This window comes from Camelina sativa, chromosome 19 (genome assembly GCF_030686135.1).
Source record: "Camelina sativa cultivar CO46 ecotype springtype chromosome 19, ASM3068613v1".
Classification (NCBI taxonomy): domain Eukaryota; kingdom Viridiplantae; phylum Streptophyta; class Magnoliopsida; order Brassicales; family Brassicaceae; genus Camelina; species Camelina sativa.
The window spans coordinates 9,863,153-9,883,903 of NC_141898.1; the positions used below are offsets into that span (position 1 = coordinate 9,863,153).

Sequence of the window (20,751 nt, forward strand, 5' to 3'; positions counted from 1 at the left end):
TTCAGGATATTTTGACACAAAAAAAAAGTTTAAATGGGGGACTTGGAAAAAAAAATAGGACAGGAAAAAGTATCACGGGGAAGTAATGAATTGAAGAGGTGCAGCAGCAGCTTCAAGTGATTCACGATTGTGACTAGAGATTATTAAGTTGCTTTAAATGATTCATTCACATCACTTTAAAAAAAAAAATTAGAAAATTTTCCAGCTTTTGTGGGTCTCTCTCGCCCAGGTACACATATGTGTAAAAAAACCTAAAGACTGGCACGATATAATGTGCCCATAAGGCAGGCCTGCTTCTTCCATCCATGTCACACACATTTTTTGTAAAACATAATGTCATCAGTTCATGTAAAAAATTTGAAAGCCGTATGGAACTTTTCCTATCAATTTAGGTGCGGAATTTTGTACTTGTAAATCTCCATTACCAATAAAAGTATTTTAAACTTCAGTCAAATGGCCATGACTAATCTTGGAGCATGTGATGCTAATTGCTTAAGTAGTAGTAAAACTTAGTTACAGTTAATGTGAACATTGGTTAAATGGAGAAAAGGTTCACTCCCCAATGTCCTCACCCTTCACCACAAAGTTTTTACTAATTTTTAACCCTTTTTCTGTGTAATTTGCTTTTTGACTTGGTGGTGCTCTAAAAGTTGTTTCACTCCATTCATATCAAACAGTAACCCAACATAATAGAGATTCCAAACCAATCACAAATCAAAAGACAAATTTGGTCAAAACATATACATTTTTTTTTGTAATCTCTATACTAAACAGATTTATTACTAAAACTCAAACCAAACTAATACGAAGGAAAAAACAACAACAAATACATATATAGTTTTGTGACAAAAGCTTTTTAGTTTTTACTTTACTAGCAAACAAAAATAGTAATTTCTCTAAATTTAACCGCTAGCAAACGTTGGGGCCAAAACCAACAAAGCCATTGGCTCCGTCGAAAGATACTTGAATCCCTTCTTGTTGTATGTTCCCTATTATTGACAAACCCGTCGGAGACGCCGCAAACGCAAAACAGTATGTCCCCGTATCGTCCACCGGCATCAGAAAATTCCTAGCCGGTAACGTCAAAACCGGACCTTCCGTAAAATAAAGCGACACCGTCGGGACTCGTACCGAGACAAACCCGGACAAGTCATAACACGTGTCGAATATCGATACGCCCGAAGCCCGCGGCAAATTCGCGGTCTGCGACTTGAACACATCTCGGAACGCAGCGTAAGCCACCGTGGGAAGCCTTGTGACGGCTGTTCCCGTGTCCATCACCACACCACCGTCACCCGTTTCAGTCAGGTCGAAAACACCATCCGGTAGAGGAACCCGCACGCCTCCTACCCCGAGGCCCTTGAGCCCAACGTAGTAGAAACTCGGAGCCTGCGGGTTACGGATCAGCGGTACCCACGAGGCTCCAACGGGTAAAGCCTCTCGCCCGAATACCAATGAACCGGTTGAGTCGGTGCCTCGGCTCACTAAACAATAACCGAACGCACCACCGGTTTGACCGGTTAATTGACCCACAAACGACATTGAACCGCCTCCAATACCCAATAGCCCAGCAGCTCCGATAAACATTCCTCTGTTCCGGTGGCCACATCCCATGGCAACGTTCCTAACCACCGTCTTAGCAAACGTCAGCGTTTCGAGAGCCAATGTCCCTTTCGTGTAAGACCCGTCTCCGTACATGACCTCGTAACGGCACCCGTCGGAGTGACAGCCGGAGTTTCCGACGCGGTCACAGACGGAAGAGCCGCAAGAGACTCCTGTATATGACCCGGATTTAGCCGGGTCAAAAACCGGGTCGGATTGTTTGTAACAGAGCTTGCAAGGCTGACACTGAACCCAAACCATATCACTACCGGAGTCAATGACCATGTACTGATCTCTCGGCGGGCTTCCGACGCCGATTCTGACGAAGTACTCGCCGCTCCCTTGATCCATACCGGAAACCACATCGGACCCGAAATCGTCGACCTCGTACCTAGCGTCGGAGGAGGAAGAGACGGTTTTGCCAGAAATGCGGCGGAGAAGGGCGGCGACTCTGTCAGTGTCTCTGCGCATACGAGCATGGAGACGGTGGTGGTGGTTACGGTAAGAGACGGAAGGGAATCTGTCGCGGTGGAGGAGGCGAAGGGTGTGTTTGGAATTGGAGTCGTCGGAGAAATGGGTGTCGTTGAGAAGAGTTCCGGTGACGGAGAGAGGAGGTTGTAAAACGTCGATGATTTGAAAATCAGGGAAAGAGATTGAAGAAGAAGAAGAAGAAGAAAGATGGAGATGGAAGAGGAGAAACAAGAAGAGAGGGAGAAGCATTGTTTACAACGCCAAAGCCAAACCCGTGTGAACGAGCGAGCGTGAAGAAGAAGAAGAAGAGCTCTCTCTCTCTCACACACACTCTTCTTCTTGGATTTTGGGTTTTAATGTCAGACTTTGAGTTTTGGTTTTTTGGTGTCTTCTTCTTCTCTCAAATTTGGGATTTTATATATATATTTATCGAATTGAGAGAGAGATGTGAGTTGAGAGAGTCCAGTCCACTTGAGAGACTTGTGAAAATGGAGCAAGTGATGGGTCGATCTTCTTATTATTGCTATGGTTTTTATGCATACGTGGACTTTTGTGGGCACGTCGACATCCTTTGTTTTTTCTTTCTTCAGACACTACTACTCGGTACTCTCTCACTCACTAGTCTTGTTTGGTTGGTTGAGAGTTACATATAAGATTTTTCTTAATATCTTTGTCTATTTCTCACGACTATACAACATACTAGGTTTTCTTTTATTTATCCACTTGATTTTTATAAATAAAAATCAATCATTTAATTAGTTATAATTTTCTGTTTTTTTTTTGTCTTTTAATTTCATAATTATTATCTTATGATGGGAGCCTTTCAAAAAAAAAAAAATCAACATATCTAAAACCCAAAAATATGTATCTATATATACATTTTTGGAGACATTTATAAAATAAATCTTGAAGTTGACACTTATTTACAGGCATGCCATTGATATTAAATAACTAATTTAATAAATAAATTAACTCTACTTATATTCGATTTTTTTAGAAACTAAGTGTTTTAAAAGATAACAATTATAAATGTATAAAGATTTTATTTCCTTATTTTATAAGGAGATGAGTGAAGAGTTATTGTTCTTTAAAAATTTGAAAAACTGATTTGATAAAAAGTGATTTTTTAGTCTCACATACTATATTTACTTTCACGGGTTTCGTATGATAAGTTTTTGCGGATTAAAAATCTTTGAACATATTGCGTGATTCGCCTAGCATGGCGGGTTTGGACTATAGAACCAATACTAAAACTATAAGTTTTTCATATACTATAAATTTGTAGTCATAGTTTGGAAAATTAACTTATAAATTATTTAATATATGAACTACAAAATATTACACATACTACAACACATTCTTAATATTCCAAAAAAAAAATTGTGTATATACATAAAAATATACACTAACATACCATATATGCATATATCTCTGTTTAATTATAGAAAACAAAACTAAGTGTTTTAAAATTTTATGTTCTATCTAATAATAAATTTAATGTAATTAGGTTATAAACTGTATAAAACGTAAGAAGAAGAAAAACATTCTAAACAAAATTATAAATTAATTAGATAAAAATTAATTAATTAGGAATTTGAAATCTAAATAAATTAAAAAATTATTATTTACAATATAATACTCCCTCCGTTTCAAAATATAAGATATTTTAGTGAAAACACGCATATTAAAAAATAATTACTTTTAAAAAGTTTAACCAATAATAAACAAGTCTGCATAATATAAAATATAAATTTAATTTTAAAGTTGCATAGAAAGTTAGAAATATCCTATATTATGAAACAAAAATACTTCTCTAAATATCTTATATTATAAAACAAAAATACTTCTCTAAACATCCTATATTATGAAACGAAGGGAGTAATTTATAATTTAGTGTCCCGGTGTACCACCTCCGAAAACCTAGTTTGTATATTAAGTTCTTAACTTGATAGTACAAGTTTAGATACTTGGAAAAAGCAACTCCACTGAAATGTGTAACAATTATAGTATATGGTAGAAACTCAACATAAATTTTTACTATGTTATTTTCTTTTCTTTCTAATTCTAGTTATATATTAAAAAAAATAAACCATCCAACCAGTCTAAGGATACTTTGTCACCAGGGATCACAACCCGAGACGCCAACAAACCATCAATTCTCCAAAACAAATCTACAATACGGCCGACAGGGCTTATGCATCTCGATTTATAGCTAGCATCAAGAATACAACTGACATGTTTTATTCCTAAAACTTCACAAAATAGTTGAATTTCTACTCGAATGCCAAAAACCACTATTTTCATACGGTTACACCCACTATATGCTTATTTATCACCTCCAACGCACGGTAAAGTAAGACCGTTGATAGATAATGCTAAACCACTTTCTAAATTTCAACAAAATCTAATATGTCCGATTCACTAGATGAAAAAAAAAAGACATTCTTTCTGATTAACTAGTAAGTATCATAAGTAATCCAAACAAATATGGATATTAAATGCAATTTCAATAAACATAATAAATCTATATTAGATTAGTTTAGTTTAACTTAGGTTAATTATTTATTCAGATGATAAATTTAAAATCTTAGGATCTTATACTTACAAAAGAACAAAAAAAAAGTGTTCTTGTGAAATTGTTTAACAATTTTTTTTGGGTGTTGCCTTTTGAAAGTGAATATGTTGTAATTCATGGGGGAAGCACTAGGTGGCAATGTTCTTGTAAGTGGCAATGTTCTAACATGCTTGTGATCTTGGGAAAATCAATCAACGGTGCAGAGAACTAGACAGAAATATCTCGTATGTTATTGTCTGAAAATAATTATCAAACAACTTTTGTTTTGTTTTTTTATTATTTTTTATTTATTTATAATTTAGCTACAAAATTGTGTTTTTGGAATTGTACGACAACCCGCATTATTTTACCAACGGGTATTTTACAATTAAACACATACGTAAGAAAAAAGGAACATAAAATGTTTACGCATATAAAAACCCCAAACCCTATGTATATCAAATTGCAAAAAAGTATTGATTCCTTGCTATACAAAACACAAAGATGATGATCAATATTGGCTTCGTCGAAATATAGGCAAAAGGTGCATTCGATCTCCATTTGTAACGTCGAAATTCTATATAGTGAATATAAGAACTACAGTTTGTGAACTGTACCTCAAGTATGGCTATTCGTATATGATGAAAGCCACTACATATATTTCATAATCAAGGACAAAGTTCGTCGTATGAGCCAAAAACATGATTTAATTGAAAAACTTATCTTTGATATTTCTTAGAATTAACGCCAATTAAAACATATTTAGAATGGACCTAGTGCAGGAGTAGTTCGAAAGCAAATGTTGGTTGCAACTATTGATTATATGGTTTCTTAGCTCATCATTTTTGGCATATTTGTATCATCATCCAATCTTCTTCAACTATACCAAAACAATACCTTGCTCATACTTGGATTCGATTCACTTGATATATGAAAGTATATTGAATAAAGAAGTACTTTTAGCCATCGTGGTTACATTGAAATATCGTATGTCTTTACTTTGATTCCGCCAAAAAAAACCGACTTGACATATAAACTGATATCTATTTGACACACAATGTAATCTAATATACAATATAGTTCAATAATAATATATAGATCGTGGAAAGAAAATTAATTTACGAAAAGAAATGGTGCTATGTGATTCATACATTTGTGGACGTGCCCAAAAGTTTTAAAGATATGGAGAATATAGAAATATATATAAATATTTTTCGATGGCTATTGTTGTAGCATGTAATACAAGTACGACAACACCAACTACAAATAATTTGGCATAAAAGAGAGAAAATACATATTATGCATCACACGGTCGAACGGATAATAATTTTTAATAAAAATGGACATGCATTCTAATGAAAAACAAAATAGAGTTGGGTATTACATAAGACATGCACCACTTATCAATAATTGAACAATTATTACACCTAAAAGTTGCTCACATCTTTATAATCCAACGATATGTATAATTCAATCACGCGTAGTAATCCATACACCATGATGGGAAAAGAGTTTCTAGAATATAATCATCTAATCCGGTTATGTACATACATACCATATACAGTATATAGTATACTGTATAGTGATATACATAACATAAGAAACTGGTTCAGCTCCTGTGTTATATTTTATAAACAATGCATGAGAATGTGTATAATTTGTTTTTTTATCAAATAGGAAAATGTGTATAAATTACAAAAACAAACCTAGGTCTGGGCATAAAATTCGAATCCGAAAATCCAAACATATCCGAACCGAAATAAATAGATTAAAACCGAACCGATATTAAGAAAATAACCAATCAGTTATTGGCTTTCATTATTTTGGATATCGGATATTATCCGATCCCAACCGATATCCAATAGATATCCAAATATAACCAAACATATAAGAAACAATTTGATATTCTGATAGATATGCCTTATATCTTTTATGTATTTGTATGGTTCTATGAGAACCTTTGTCATTTGCTTAATTTTTATCTTTTTTTGTTTTTGTTTTAATACTCCATTAGTATGGTTATTTTGGGTATAATAAAATTAATTTTGGTTATCGACAATCATATCCAAACCGATCCGAAATCCGAATTATCCAAACCGAAACCGATCCGAATATTATAAATACCCGAATCAATGTTAGAGTCAATATCCAAAGAATCCGATCCGATATCCGAACGCGGAGGCTAAACAAACCCTTAGAATTTTCGAAATAACCGTTTTACTTTATATTGTTGTTTGAGAGAGAGAATGTCCTGAATGATTAGTCAAATTCTAAATATACTACAAAATCTAACTTCCTAAAAGTTTATGAAGAGCCCTAAATAATTTATTAGTAGCCTTTTTTTAAGCTTTTTAATTCCTTCATAAAATCCATATACTGTGGCAATTTTTCTAAATTAAATATATTTCCAACTTGATTAAGGTATTCCTCATAATTTCTCAAACCTTTTCATTAAAAATCATATTAAACACCTTTAAACCATAAAAAACAAATATTAAATAAATTTTCTAATAACAAACAACTGTAGTATACTTAGTATAACAACATAAACACTCTTTGCATGAACATTTAGTAATTTAATGTTATAATTATAAATATCATAGCTAATAATAACACTAGTTGCGAAGATATATTTTAAACTTCATATATAATCAAATAGCGAAACATATATTAAACACTAAATTGAATAAATTGATCTTAATGTATTAGGTTATACAAATTTCCAATAAAATATGAATATGCATGACAAATTTAAGTATTTAAAGATAAGTGTCGTCTGCTGAGCGGTTGGCTAGTAACAGGCTAAAAGTGGCCCCAAACAATGTCCTAAAGTTGCTTCCATCATATCTAAAACCTAAATACTCTTACAAGAAATGGTGTTGCGCAGACTAATAATACAAGAACTGGTGTTTCACAGACTAAAATAGCTTGTGTTTGTCAATGTCTTCAAGTGTTGGTTCTGCAATTTCTGGACTAATCAATGCTTTAGCAGAAGAGACTACAGCTTACAGGGCTTCTAAGGTAAGGAGAGATTTTCAGGGAATCGCCTCCTTAACGCATTACTGACTCTTTTACGAAGGAACGGCCAGCCGAGCTGCAAAAACCGCAAAATAAGCACTGGTGCAAATTAATTAAGTTGAAAAGGGTGAAAGAGTGCGTTGGCTACTAACGAATATTCGAGATGGATGTTCATGAATCTCCGGTTCTCTTTGCTTTGAGAAAGTGTCACGGAACCGTCAATGACTTGGTCTTGCTCTACGTCTATAGGGTCATAGAAATATACAATTGTCTGTCCAAAAAAGTGGTTCAACAACAATATGTCAGCAAGTCTAAGCTACTTTCTCAGAAACATAAATAGAGCCAGAAATCGAGGTTTAATTCATAATTATCATTGATCTTCTCAACAATACCAACTCCCTCTGATCTTTATCAATTAATTAGATGATTCACTGAAAAGTAAAACTGATATAAAGTTGAAGAAATCGGGATGTATATGGTCTTACTTGCTGCCAATGCGTTGGAGGAGCTTCGGGAGAGGTGGACAACAAGAGTGCATCACTCCGATTAGTCCTCTTCTTCTGATTTCCTTCTCCAGAAGGACTTATCGATGAAGAACCACTAGCAGCACTACTTTCACTAGTATTCTTGGCAGGCGAAGAGGCCGGTGCGTTGAATTCAACATCAAACCAAAATGCAAAACCATGCATAGGGGCTACAACAAGATAAGGAAAAGCCTCAACACAGAAAGTAAACAAGGCTAACTTCTCTCTAAGATGCACACAATACACGAATAGTTGATAAATAGAGTGATATACCTCTCATTATTGACTTGAATCTATATTTTGCAGTAACGGAGTCTAGCTCTTGGATTTGTATTGTTTGACAGTCTATACGTTTAACCTGCACTTCAAATGCTCTACCATAAATATTTACTTAGGAAAAAAAAGGATGAATCAGTATGCACATTTAACATAGCTGAGACTTCAAAGAGATTGGAGGTAACAAGTACTCAGAGAACGAGGTAATACCACTCCTGGCCATGTTAGAACATTCTCGCCTGATATGGACTCCACGCTGGGTTCTTCAAACGCACACTGTTTAGCTAATTGCATCATCGCAGACACTGCAAACAACATCAGATATCATTACTGAAACTTATTGCCAGGGGATTCTTTCACTTTATAGAAACTTGAATAATTATTGGATTCTTGAGTAAAAGATCCCCAACGTGAAGGTAACTGAGAAACGGACATTTCAATAGATCCTTATGACTAAGCAATGCCACATGTTTACTCCCTGAAGTCAAGGACCAGGACTATCAAGGCAGTAAAAGCTCATTAACCTACTTTTGTTTATCTGATCTGTCTAGGAGATGACCAAACTCCCCACCTATCATTATGTGGGATATGGCAAGCTAATATCTTGAAATATTTAACAGCTTATTAGAAACATCATATCCACATAAAATTGCAGAAACCATAACTCAGTTTCAGTTCTACCAGTATACCAGTCATATGTAATACAATCATTGTCCCAAATATCAAGTCGATATAATACTTACTATCGATTCCATAAACATTGCGCCAAAAATCAATGCTGTGGCTATATCTGTCAGAGTGTGAAACAGGTGCCATGTATAACTGTCAACAGAAGGTAAACAGCAACATATCAAATTTTGCCTTCCTCCCAAAGTCATTAGAGCATACTGTGATATTATATTTGAAGGGATCATAATCATACTGTTGCATGTGATGGGAGAATTAAACCTCCAGGCTTCAACCAGCGATCTCTAGCTGTAATAACACTTCCCAGCATACTCTACATCACATCAAAAACAACACGGGAATGAGAGAAACAGAGGATTAAGAAAATTAATAATTTGGAAAGTTATCATTTAGACATCAACATAAGATTATATGTATACAAGACAAGGCAATCACCTCATACAAGAGCATGTAACCCATCCACTCTGAAATTATAACATCAACCTCCTCGTCGATTTCAACATCCTGAAGAACATTACAAGAAAAGAAGAATTACTACAGAAGATGAGGCTTGCATACGATTTCCACCCAACCAATCTATCTTAATAGCGGTACAGAAGCAAAGAATATCCGAGTTCTCCATTACATTCATGTTATATTGCACCTTTCTACATAACGATACCTATTTATCTTTTTGCAAATGATTAAAATACTAACTTCAACTATATAGGATATATAGTATGAAGGACCAATTTGGCATTTATCATAGACAATATAATACCTCCACTCTCCCATGCAAAACAATGACCTTGTCGGCTAAACCGTTGGCTTTCACAACTTCCTTTGCCTGGTGATGAATGAGGAAAAAAAATATAGGGTGAGTAGGATCCTTTGCCCAAACTAAGATTCACAAAACCACCCTAATTCTGAATTTCTAATGGGAAACAGAAACCAAATGAAAACCAAATGAAAACCACATGCAGCTTCACATGACCAAATATATCAGAAACATTTGCAAGAATTTCTTCCTTGATCTAATTGAAGGGTGATCAAACCATGAAGCAATGCAGAGACTTAGATTTTAGACTAAAACTAAATTAAATTAGATTAAATTTTCGGTCAACTTAACTGAGAACATTCAAGCGTAGGGCCTCACTTTCAAGAATAAGACAAACAGTCATCATACCCTAAACATACTTCCACCGTAGGGAACATGCAACACATTATTGAACCCTTCTCTATTCCAAGTTTTAATTTTAACCTATGGAAACATGTGCTGGTGAAATTCCCCAAAGCCATTTAGATTATATGATCAAGAAAATGGCCAGTCTCATCGGTTCACGAAAATGCAGAAAATAGAAGCTAAGGGCGACAAGATCAAGAGCAATCCTAATCTTCATATTACTGGATTAACAAAGAAAACAACTGGAATAGTACCTGGACAGCTATATCACTTGCATCAACAGCATATACCTGCAAGCATAATGCAGTTTTGTAAGAAAACATTTACAGTGTTGGTTTACCCTTGCGGTCTATGGAATATATAGACAACAGACACAGAGAAACAATCTTAATATCTATCGTACACAGGCTACATTCTTCACAATTTTTTCATATCTTTTGTATACAAGAAACGTTGATTATTCCAAATCAAAATCAAATATTAAAGTTGCCTCTAACACATAAGTAACTCATACCCGTTTTGCACCTGCTTGAGCACAGAAGATTGAAAGGATGCCTGTTCCACAGCCAACGTCCACCACAACCTGTTACAAGCAATCAATGTAGCAATAGGTTTTCAAACCAAATAATAAACTACCACCACGTCATAAACAACAGGCTAAGCAAAGAGTCAACAATGGTCCCAATCTGATTCTTCTTCGCTATCATTGTTTTGTAGCTTAACCTCAGAAATTACAGCAACGAGAGACTATTATTACCTTGCCTTGAATGAAGCTCTGATGATGCATTATGGCGTCCCTATAAGCATCCGTCCTTGCCCGATCCTATATCAACCAATAACATTCCGCAAAGAAGTGAGAAATCCCAGGAAACAGCAGAAAAAACATCCTAAAACGGATTATATCTGAACAAATTTTTAGCCAAATTCTGCAGACATTGACGTTTTCTTATTGAGCAACAGAGAAATTTCTAGCTGGAAACCCCAATTTGGTACCCGAAGAAGCAATTATATACATCAAATTAACAATTGGAGCAAGTTGGAAAAATTTGACTAGACAATCCAATACTCCCCCAAACCAAAAAGAAAATTTCAATTGAAGCTCTCATACAAAGAATAAGAGGTTAAAGCACAAAAGGGGAAGGCGAAAGAGAGAACCTTGATCATCTCTTCGTGAATCCCAACGTGAGCATAGGAATGGAAATAGGCAACGTCGAAGTCAGTACAAGGAGAAGGAGAAGATTCCGAAGTCTCCAGTGATTTCTGCTCGGCAAGCTGGTCAGAAACCCTAGACACATTGGCTCCGCCGTCACTAAGGTCACGAGGTCCGCCGCGACTAATACGTCTCTTGGCTCGGCCAAAAGAAGAGCTGAGACCACCACCACCGAGTTGCTTCTCTTCCCATTCAAGCTCACGGTGATGGTCGCCGTGGAAGCCGTTGGTGAAATCGCCGCCAGATTGCATATTGTTTTTTTCAGTTATTAAACCCAGAGAGAGAGAGAGAGAGGAGAGAGACCCTTTTCTCTTTTCTCTCTGACGCTTTGACGACGACTGTTGAAACTAGAAGAAACCAAACTATTATAGTGTTCCCAACTAATAATTATTTTCCCAACTTATTCAAATCCCTAATTTCTTTTTTTTTTTGTTTTATTGGCATTTATTTCGGTTTTAACTTTTTTTTTTTTTTTTTTTTTTGTGTGATCAATGCAAATCATCATGGTACCTTTAAACAGACTATTAAAAGTGGTGTGGAACAAACGGGTTAATTATGATTTGTGTGTGACCATATAATAAATAAATATAGTATTTTTTCTATTTTAACCTAATTTTAATCAAACAGTTCAAAGAAATAAAATGACTGTCTTTCACGAGCAAAAAAAATTGTATTACTAGATTAGTTTAACATGTAAAAGGAACCAGATCATTCATTAAATACAAATTAATGAAAGTTTATGATGGTGATTATTCAACTTTTGATATGCTTGCTCCACAAAAATCGTTTGCGGTATGCTTTGTTTTAGAGGGTCTATATATAGGCAATTAGTGTCAAAAGTCAAAACTTGTTAAATGACCTCTTTATAAATATATTTTATCAAATATTAACCAGAATTACTGAATTACGATTGAAAAGGAAAAAATATATTTTTTTGGTTGTTCAAAAGGAAATTTTTTTTTATATATTCTTTTTTCTGAACCTTAAAATATATTCTCTCCGTTTCAAAATATATGATGTTTTAACTAAAACACACAGATTAAGAAATTTTTACTTTTAACAACTTCAACCAATCATAAACAATACTGCATAATAGAAAATAATAAACTAATCTAAAAGTTGCATAGAAACTCGAAAACATCTTATATTATGAAACAAAAAAAACTTCTCTAAAACATCTTATATTTTGAAACTAAGGAACTATATAAAAAGAGGAGAGTGGGCAAAGCAAAACCAGTTAGAGAACCTGACGTGTTTTCAATTCGAAACAATGACGACAATCGCTGATCTTGCAAAGGAGTTGGTAGAGAATATACTCTCGAGGGTTCCGATAACTTGTCTAGGAGCGGTGAGATGCACTTGCAAACGATGGAACGCTCTATCCAGAAAGAAGATTCTATGCAAAGCGGAAGGGAAGCATCAGTTTCTAGGGTTCATGATGAAGAAGTACAAGCTTTGTTCAGTGAGGTTCGATCTGGAAGGCGAAGAATTCGCGGATCCATGTATAAAGGAGTTGGATTGTAATGGGGTTCTACGTGATCAAGAAGTAGAAGAAGAAGCTCTTTATTAGAATAGGAAATTATATATCACTGTATGTTATTTAGGAAACATCTTAATAGTCTTCAATGGCTATATTCCTCTCCACTCTGTATATAATCTTTGTTCAATAATACTCTCAAATCATCGATTGAGATTATACCTAATCTAATATGGTATCAGAGCCTTTTGCTCTAATTCCCTAAAAAAAAAAAAAAAAAAAATTCTCTCCGCCACCTCTCTTCTACCTTTCGTAAACCTTCTTTTCGTCTACCTCTCCTTCTTCCTCTGTTTCCTTTCTCCTTTTCATCTCTGTTTCTTCGTTCTTCTGTTCTCTTACATTAATGGCTTCTGCTACACCAGCCACTACAGCCCCACCGGCTGCAAGTCTCACTCAGATCCGTGCCCACATCCCCATTATTCTCGACATGAACAAGATGAACTACGATTTGTGGCGCATCCTTTTTCAAACTCACTGTTTCAGTTTCTCTCTCACCGGTCATATCGATGACACCTCTCTTCCCACTGGACCGACCGACACAGTCTGGAAACAACTCGACAACACCGTCAAGATGTGGATCTACGATACTATTTCTGAATCCCTTTTAACCTCGGTTCTCAAAACAGAGTGTTCTGCTCGCGAAGTCTGGCTCATGCTCGAGAACCTGTTTCGGGACAACAAGGAGGCTCACGCCATACAGTTGGAAAATGAACTCCGCAACCTTACGATCGGTGATCTCGCCGTCCATGACTATTGTCAAAAACTGAAGTCCATCTCTGATACGCTCGCCAATGTCGACTCTCCGATCACTGACCGAGCTTTAGTCATGCATCTTCTCAACGGACTTAGTTCCAAATTTGATAACATCATCAATGTTATCAAACATCGATCACCCCCCTGTTCTTTTGGCGAGGCTCGATCTATGCTCATCAACGAAGAAGATAGACTCAAGACCAAGCGACAAACACTTCCCAACAACGATGACAATGCTTCGTCCCCTCAGGTCCTTCTTGTTTCCTCTCAACAACAATATGATCAGCCTCGCTCTACACCCTCAAACCAGCAATTTCAATACAATCGAGGTGGAGGTCGCAACAACAGAGGCAACCGCGGTGGAGGTCGTGGAAACAAGGGTCGTGGCGGCAACCCTAATTACAACAGTGGCAACTGGGGCTCTGGAAATCAATCATGGACCTGGCCTAATCAGCCTCAATGGTCCACTCCCCCTCAATGGCCCATTTACCCACAATGGCCTACATTCCCTCAGTGGCCCAATTCTCCTCAACCTCCCTCACCCTACGGTCCATCTCCTCCACAGGCTCGTTTTCACGCTGGTCCTAAACCACCACAACCAACACAAGGGATTCTCGGTCATGCACCATCTCCAACTGGTTCCGCATATCTCACGACTACTCACCCAACAGCAGCTTCTCCGTCGAACACCGATCTCATTCCCACTACTCTCGCTCACGCCTTCAACACGATGACCTTCCCGGATCCTAACGACGCTGGCTGGTATATGGACACCGGTGCTACTGCTCATCTCACATCCCAACCAGGTACACTCTCTTCCTTATCCCCGTCGTCTATGATTCCTCTTCCTTTGGTCACTGTTGGTAACGGCTCTATTATCCCTGCTACCTCTTCTGGTCACTCATTCATCTCGTCTCCTTACCGTCCTCTCCTTCTAAACAATGTTTTTGTTTGTCCAAACATTTTAAAAAATCTTATCTCTATTCGCAAATTTACTAATGACAATTCTTGCTCTGTTGAATTTGATCCGTTTGGTTTTCTTGTTAAGGATCTTCATTCCCGAGTGCCTCTCATCCGATGTGATAGCCCAGGTCCCCTATATTCTGTCTCCTCACCCTCGTCTCCTACCTCTCACGCATCCCTCCTCACCTCCACTTCCGCTTCGACTTGGCATCTTCGCTTAGGTCACCCTGGCAACTCTGTTTTTCGCAATTTACTTTCTTCTCGTTTATTTGATTGTTCAAACAATGATATTTCTACTTTATGCCATGCTTGCCAAACTGGAAAACACATTCGTCGACCGTTTTTTACTTCCACTTCTATTGTTTCTTCTCCTTTTGAAATAATTCATTCTGATATATGGACATCTCCTGTTCCAAGTATTAGTGGCATCAAGTACTATGTTATTTTCTTAGACCAATTTTCTCATTTCATATGGATTTATCCCCTTCGTTACAAAAGTGAGGTCTTTGCTAAATTTTTACATTTTTTTAATTTTGTTAAAACTCATTTTCAAACCCCCATTAAAGCTTTTCAATGTGATAATGGTGGAGAATTTAACAATCGTCAGATTCTGGATTTTTTCTCTTCTAATGGTATTCAACCTCGGTTTTCTTGCCCATATACCTCCCAACAAAACGGCCGTGCTGAACACACCCTTCGAACGATTAACAACCTGGTCTGTGTTCTTCTCTTTCAAGCTAATATGCCCAGCACCTATTGGGTTGAAGCTTTAAACATGGCTGCTCATCTTTTTAACACTCTTCCTTCAAATGCTATAAACAATAAAATTCCTTTCACTTGCCTTTTTAACAAACCTGCTCGTTATGCTCATCTTCGTGTCTTCGGTTGTTTATGTTACCCCAATCTTCTTCCCACCACCGCCAACAAGCTCTCACCTCGCTCCACTAAATGTGTATTTCTTGGATATCCGTCTCACCATCGTGGTTATCGCTGCCTTGACCTTTCCTCCCACCGCATCATCATTTCTCGGCATGTAGTCTTTGATGATTCCATTTTTCCGTTTTCCTTAAGAAGCTCGTCTTTTCCTACTCCCGATTCCCACACATCACCTCTTTTACCTCACTCACAGTCTTCTATTCTCCCTCTCTCCACTATATCTTCTACTCCAAGCATCACTATCTCGTCCCCAGCTCTTTCACGACCTACTTCTCTTCCTTCTCTGGTATTACAGCCTCCTATACCAACCTCTCCTGTTCTATCAAACACACCTCCATCTTCCCCTCCTACTCCCGATCACTCTCCATCTCCCTCTCCTTCTCCGCCTGCGCCTCCGTCAATCGAACCTGCACGCATACCTCCTCCGCCCCGACCTCATCAAATGCAAACTCGAAGCAAAAGCGGCATCAATAAGCCCAAATAGATATTCTCTCTTCACACTGATCTCATTTCTCCTCTTCCTCTATCCCACATTCAAGCTCTCAAATATCCTCATTGGACCAATGCAATGCAAGATGAATATGATTCCCAAATGTCGGCTGGCAAATGGACCTTGGTTCCAAGGCCACCTAATACTAATGCCGTTCGCTCTATGTGGTTGTTTAGACACAAATTTAATGCAGATGGCTCTCTCTCTCGCTACAAGGCTCGGCTCGTTACCAACGGCAAGTCACAACAAATTGGTGTTGATTGTGACGAGACGTTCAGCCCTGTTGTTAAACCCGTGACAATTCGGTTAATTCACCGAGCACTTGAAAAAGATTGGCCTATCCACCAATTAGACGTCAAAAATGCATTCCTCCATGGTAATCTAGAAGAAACTGTCTACATGCATCAACCAGCGGGCTTTATTGATCCAGCAAAACCAAATCATGTTTGCCTTCTCAAAAAATCTTTATATGGTCTCAAGCAATCTCCTCGCGCTTGGTTTCAACGTTTTGCACACTATGCCATCAAGGTCGGATTCAAAAACAGTAGAAGTGACGCTTCCCTCTTTGTTTTACGGCATGGCTCATCGATTGCGTATCTTCTTCTCTATGTAGATGATATCATTCTCACGGCTTCGTCACCCACTCTCCTCAGGTCAATTCTCTCCTCACTCAACTCTGAATTTGCAATGACCAATATGGGATTACTTCACTATTTTCTTGGTATATCTGTTCGCAGGGACACTCACGGCATGATGTTGCAACAACAAAATTATGCCGCAGATATCTTACATCGAGCCAAAATGTCACACTGCAACCCTTGTACCACTCCCGTTGATACATCCGCCAAACTCGAAGCAGGTGTTGGCCCACCAGTTGCAGACCCAACATTGTATCGAAGCCTCGCCGGAGCCTTACAATATCTAACCATCACACGCCCCGACATTGCCTATGCAGTCCAGCAACTATGTCTTTTTATGCATGATCCTCGAGAGCCACACCTTAAAGCAATGAAGCGTGTTCTTCGCTACCTTAAAGGCACCATCTCTTAAGGCCTACGCTTGACAAAATCAACAACCTCAACTCTCACGACATACACTGATGCGGATTGGGCCGGATGCCCAAACACAAGACGTTCCACATCTGGTTTTTGCATTTTTCTCGGCGACAACCTAATCTCTTGGTCTTCCAAACAACAAGCGACGGTCTCCCGCTCTAGTGCTGAAGCCGAATACAGAGGTGTTGCGAATGCTGTAGCTGAGACCATACGGATCCGCAATCTTCTTCTAGAACTTGACTGTCCTCTATCTACGGCCACACTTGTCTATTGTGACAATGTGAGTGCAGTCTACCTCTCTACCAACCCCATACAACACCAGCGCACAAAACATATCGAACTTGACATTCTGTTTGTCCGAGAACGAGTTGCTCTAGGACAAGTTCGAGTCTTCCATGTACCTTCATCCCATCAGTACGCGGATATCTTCACAAAGGGACTCCCTTCCCCTTTATTCAATGCCTTCAAGTCCAGCCTTCACGTTACAAACACATAACGTTTCGATTGGGGGAGGGTATTAGAATAGGAAATTATATATCACTGTATGTTATTTAGGAAACATCTTAATAGCCTTCAACGGCTATATTCCTCTCCACTCTGTATATAATCTTTGTTCAATAATACTCTCAAATCATCGATTGAGATTAAACCTAATCTAATACTCTTGAGGTATCTAAAGTGTTTCAATGCGACGGGTTGGTGTTATGCGCCACAAGGGACCACAGTAAGCTCGTGGTTTGGAACCCTTACTTGGGTCAAACCAGGTGGATCCAACCCAGAAACAGCAGTACTCCTTACCACAGATTAGACAGGTATGCTATTGGATACGACAATAACCGTAAACACAAAATCTTGAGGTCATCGTATGATTTTGAAAGGGATTCCTTTGGGTACGAAATCTATGATTTGAGCTCTAATTGATGGAGGGTTATCACCACTCCCGATTGGCACATAGATTATTTTCAGCGCGGTGCGTCTTTGAAGAGTAACACTTACTTTCTTGCCACCGAAGCAATATTGAAGCCAAGTGTAGGAGGAGGAGACGCAGAATTTACACCCCTGCCCCCCTCTGTCTTACTCTGTTTTGATTTTACAACAGAGAGCTTTGGACAGACGCTTCCTCTGCCGCTTGACTACTATTCTGACATGGATACTGGAGCTCTCTCTTCTCTTGTTGGAGACCAGAAACTCGCCTTCTTATTTCAGGACCAAAATGGTACAATGGTGGAGATTTGGGTCACAACTTCTATGATTCCCAATGCTGCTGTGTCGTGGATCCCTTTCTTAAAAATTGATATGGAACCACACTATGGTTTGCTTTTTTATGTTTGCCCTGCGGGTGGCAGTTTCTTCATTGATGAGGAGAAGAAACTCGCCGTGGTTATTGATTATGACGAGTCTGAGTTGACCCGTTACGAGGACTCTGCCTACGTCATTGGAGATAATGGCTACCTTAAGAAATTTCATCTTGGAGAAGCTGTGCCTTACATACCAGGAGCTCTCAACTTCAGCGAGTGTGCGGAATGCTGCCCACTTGTCACTAGTCCTTCTTTTTTCCCAAGTTTAGTTCAGATCAACCAAATTGCAGAAGAAGATGAAGAAGAAGATGAAGTAGAAGAAGATGAAGAAGTCAAAAAGGATAGAGAAGAAGAGGATCAACCAACAAACAAGAAGAAGAAGACGACTCACTATTGATTAATCAATTAATTGCTTATTTTCTTTCATTCCTTTTTTCCTTCTTCTGCAATGTCCTGTATCATCATTTTGTTTCAATTTTGGTTACACAGTTTTTGCTGATCAGAAATTATAATAATTTATTCATCCTTTTTCTTTTGACTCTGCCAAACTCCATATTCATGCATGTGTTGTCAATTTATCTCTCTAGCTCATAGGAGTTGTATAGACATTTGTAGATATTGGGATGGGGAGGGTTTCGATGGTGGCTTGTCTTGTTCTGTGGCGGCGGTGTTGGTGAGAAGGAGGATGAAACAGAAGAGAGGAAGTGAAGTAAGGTGTGAGATGCCATAGCACTGGAGATTGCAATTAGCTGGTTCGGTCTCTCAAAGATGATCCAAGCTTAAAATGTTGCTCACTTTCGTTGATGATCTTCCCAATGGGGTACGGTAAGATTTTAACATATCCCAATGCTTGTTCTTTAAAACAACTTATAATGCACTTCATATTTGAGGCTATTACTTTAAGAGATAATCAAAGGGGTTCATCTTGGTGACCAAAGATCATGTCTTCAAGAAAACAACTTCATTGGGTTTAAAAGAATGTTGGACATTTTGTATCATTCTGCAAGCTGATCACCAGTTTAGTAGCAATAACATCCGCTGCATTATTCTATCAAAAGCCATGGAAGAAAAATCCATGTCTTTTTACTTGTCTCAAGTTTTATCCATCAACTACATTTTGATTCCAAGTAATAATCTGAACTAACACTATCGACCTCTTTCACGAGTAATGACTATCTCTAACTCAAACTTTACTAAAGCTCTAATTTAAAGGGTCGCTTTTTAATCGTATGTTTTCCCAAGTTTACCTTTTCTAAAACTAAAATCCATATGGATACGTAATGAAGATTTTGTACGCAGCACAGAGGTTTATGTGAGCAAGTATTGGTAAGACATATTATTGCAAACATGAAAAAGAGGTTGAATTTTTAAGCGTACAATATTATTAAATCGGAAATCTAAAAGAAAGGTTCGAAGTTTTAGCCCGGTGTATTAGGTTGATACCCGCGATAAGCTGCATGTTGTTTTTTTTATTTAAAATTCGTAATTTTATAATTTAATATATTTTGTTTGGAATAATTTTCATAATTTTAAACAATTTCAATGGTAATTTTTTTTGGATTATTATTATTTACATCATCATATAATACATAAGCTTTTAATTTCAAAATTTTAGTTTTTGAATATATTTTTAATTTTACTTTAAGTTAAACGATTTCACTCTTAGTTCTTGATTTGTTTTCCACTCACAATTCACATACTGAAAGAGATTACTTTTTGTTGTCTCCATTGTAAATGTCTTGATGGATCTCTTCGAGTACATTAAGTTTAGTCACTTTAACGTTTGTCTCCATAATCTCACATAACTTATCTCTTTTTCTCATTCAATAACTGTAACCATTTCTGTACTTTATTCATCAGTTTTCTGATTTTACCGGCGACCAAATTAGTCTACACAAACATTGCTTTTCTTCTATCTATTTCTTCAGGCTTTTGCCGAAAATCATATGGATTATGCAATGGATTCAGTTGTAAAATCCTATATATACATGGAAAACAATGATGGTTAAAGGCTAAAGATCTTTCTCGGTGTTTAGTTGCATGTGTTACTAATCATATTTCTATTTCCTCTTCAACAAAGTCACTTTCGCTTAGGTATTAATACAAAGCAATATTCTACACAAACCTCTGAGTATATTAATGAAAGTTCAGAAAGAAACTATATATAACACATGATTTTTTTTCAAGAAAATAGATTTAAGAAACAATCAGAGGC

General features: G+C 37.3%; 2 protein-coding genes and 2 pseudogenes across 3 annotated transcripts; 2 read left to right on the forward strand and 2 right to left on the reverse strand.

Moving 5' to 3' along the window:
- Nucleotides 1-726: 726 nt before the first annotated feature.
- Nucleotides 727-2,829, reverse strand: LOC104765876 (protein ASPARTIC PROTEASE IN GUARD CELL 2 pseudogene; annotated as a pseudogene). Its single transcript, XR_015591678.1, has one exon. The product of XR_015591678.1 is annotated as a protein ASPARTIC PROTEASE IN GUARD CELL 2 pseudogene (transcript).
- A 4,466-nt stretch (nucleotides 2,830-7,295) lies between these two features.
- Nucleotides 7,296-11,910, reverse strand: LOC104765877 (putative protein arginine N-methyltransferase 6). The gene is made up of 13 exons (XM_010489663.2): nucleotides 11,450-11,910; nucleotides 11,052-11,117; nucleotides 10,809-10,877; nucleotides 10,549-10,584; nucleotides 9,893-9,958; nucleotides 9,568-9,636; nucleotides 9,368-9,445; nucleotides 9,189-9,267; nucleotides 8,656-8,750; nucleotides 8,443-8,527; nucleotides 8,131-8,339; nucleotides 7,798-7,916; nucleotides 7,296-7,721 (listed from the first exon to the last, which is right to left on the reverse strand). The coding sequence occupies exons 1-13, from the start codon at nucleotides 11,753-11,755 to the stop codon at nucleotides 7,679-7,681; spliced, it is 1,320 nt and encodes a 439-aa protein (XP_010487965.1). The 5' UTR covers nucleotides 11,756-11,910; the 3' UTR covers nucleotides 7,296-7,678.
- Nucleotides 11,911-12,774: 864 nt separating this feature from the next.
- On the forward strand, nucleotides 12,775-18,978 carry LOC109130814 (putative F-box protein At3g20030; annotated as a pseudogene).
- LOC109125962 (uncharacterized) lies at nucleotides 13,318-14,925 on the forward strand. Its single transcript, XM_019228784.2, has 2 exons — nucleotides 13,318-14,600; nucleotides 14,843-14,925. Exons 1-2 carry the CDS (start codon nucleotides 13,385-13,387, stop codon nucleotides 14,875-14,877), a joined length of 1,251 nt encoding a protein of 416 aa, XP_019084329.2. The 5' UTR covers nucleotides 13,318-13,384; the 3' UTR covers nucleotides 14,878-14,925.
- Nucleotides 18,979-20,751: the final 1,773 nt, after the last annotated feature.

What these genes read in the sequence shown, in the direction of transcription:
- LOC104765877 (XM_010489663.2), bottom strand. Translation starts at nt 11,755, where the DNA reads ATGCAATCTGGCGGCGATTTCACCAACGGCTTCCACGGCGACCATCAC. An exon ending in TTTTGCATGGGAGAGTGGAG is followed by an intron (nt 9,637 to 9,892) that starts GTATTATATTGT and finishes AATGTTCTTCAG; the next exon opens with GATGTTGAAATCGACGAGGA. An exon ending in TTCTAACATGGCCAGGAGTG is followed by an intron (nt 8,528 to 8,655) that starts GTATTACCTCGT and finishes TTTGAAGTGCAG; the next exon opens with GTTAAACGTATAGACTGTCA.
- LOC109125962 (XM_019228784.2), top strand. Translation starts at nt 13,385, where the DNA reads ATGGCTTCTGCTACACCAGCCACTACAGCCCCACCGGCTGCAAGTCTC. An exon ending in TCATCTCACATCCCAACCAG is followed by an intron (nt 14,601 to 14,842) that starts GTACACTCTCTT and finishes TTTCTTGTTAAG; the next exon opens with GATCTTCATTCCCGAGTGCC.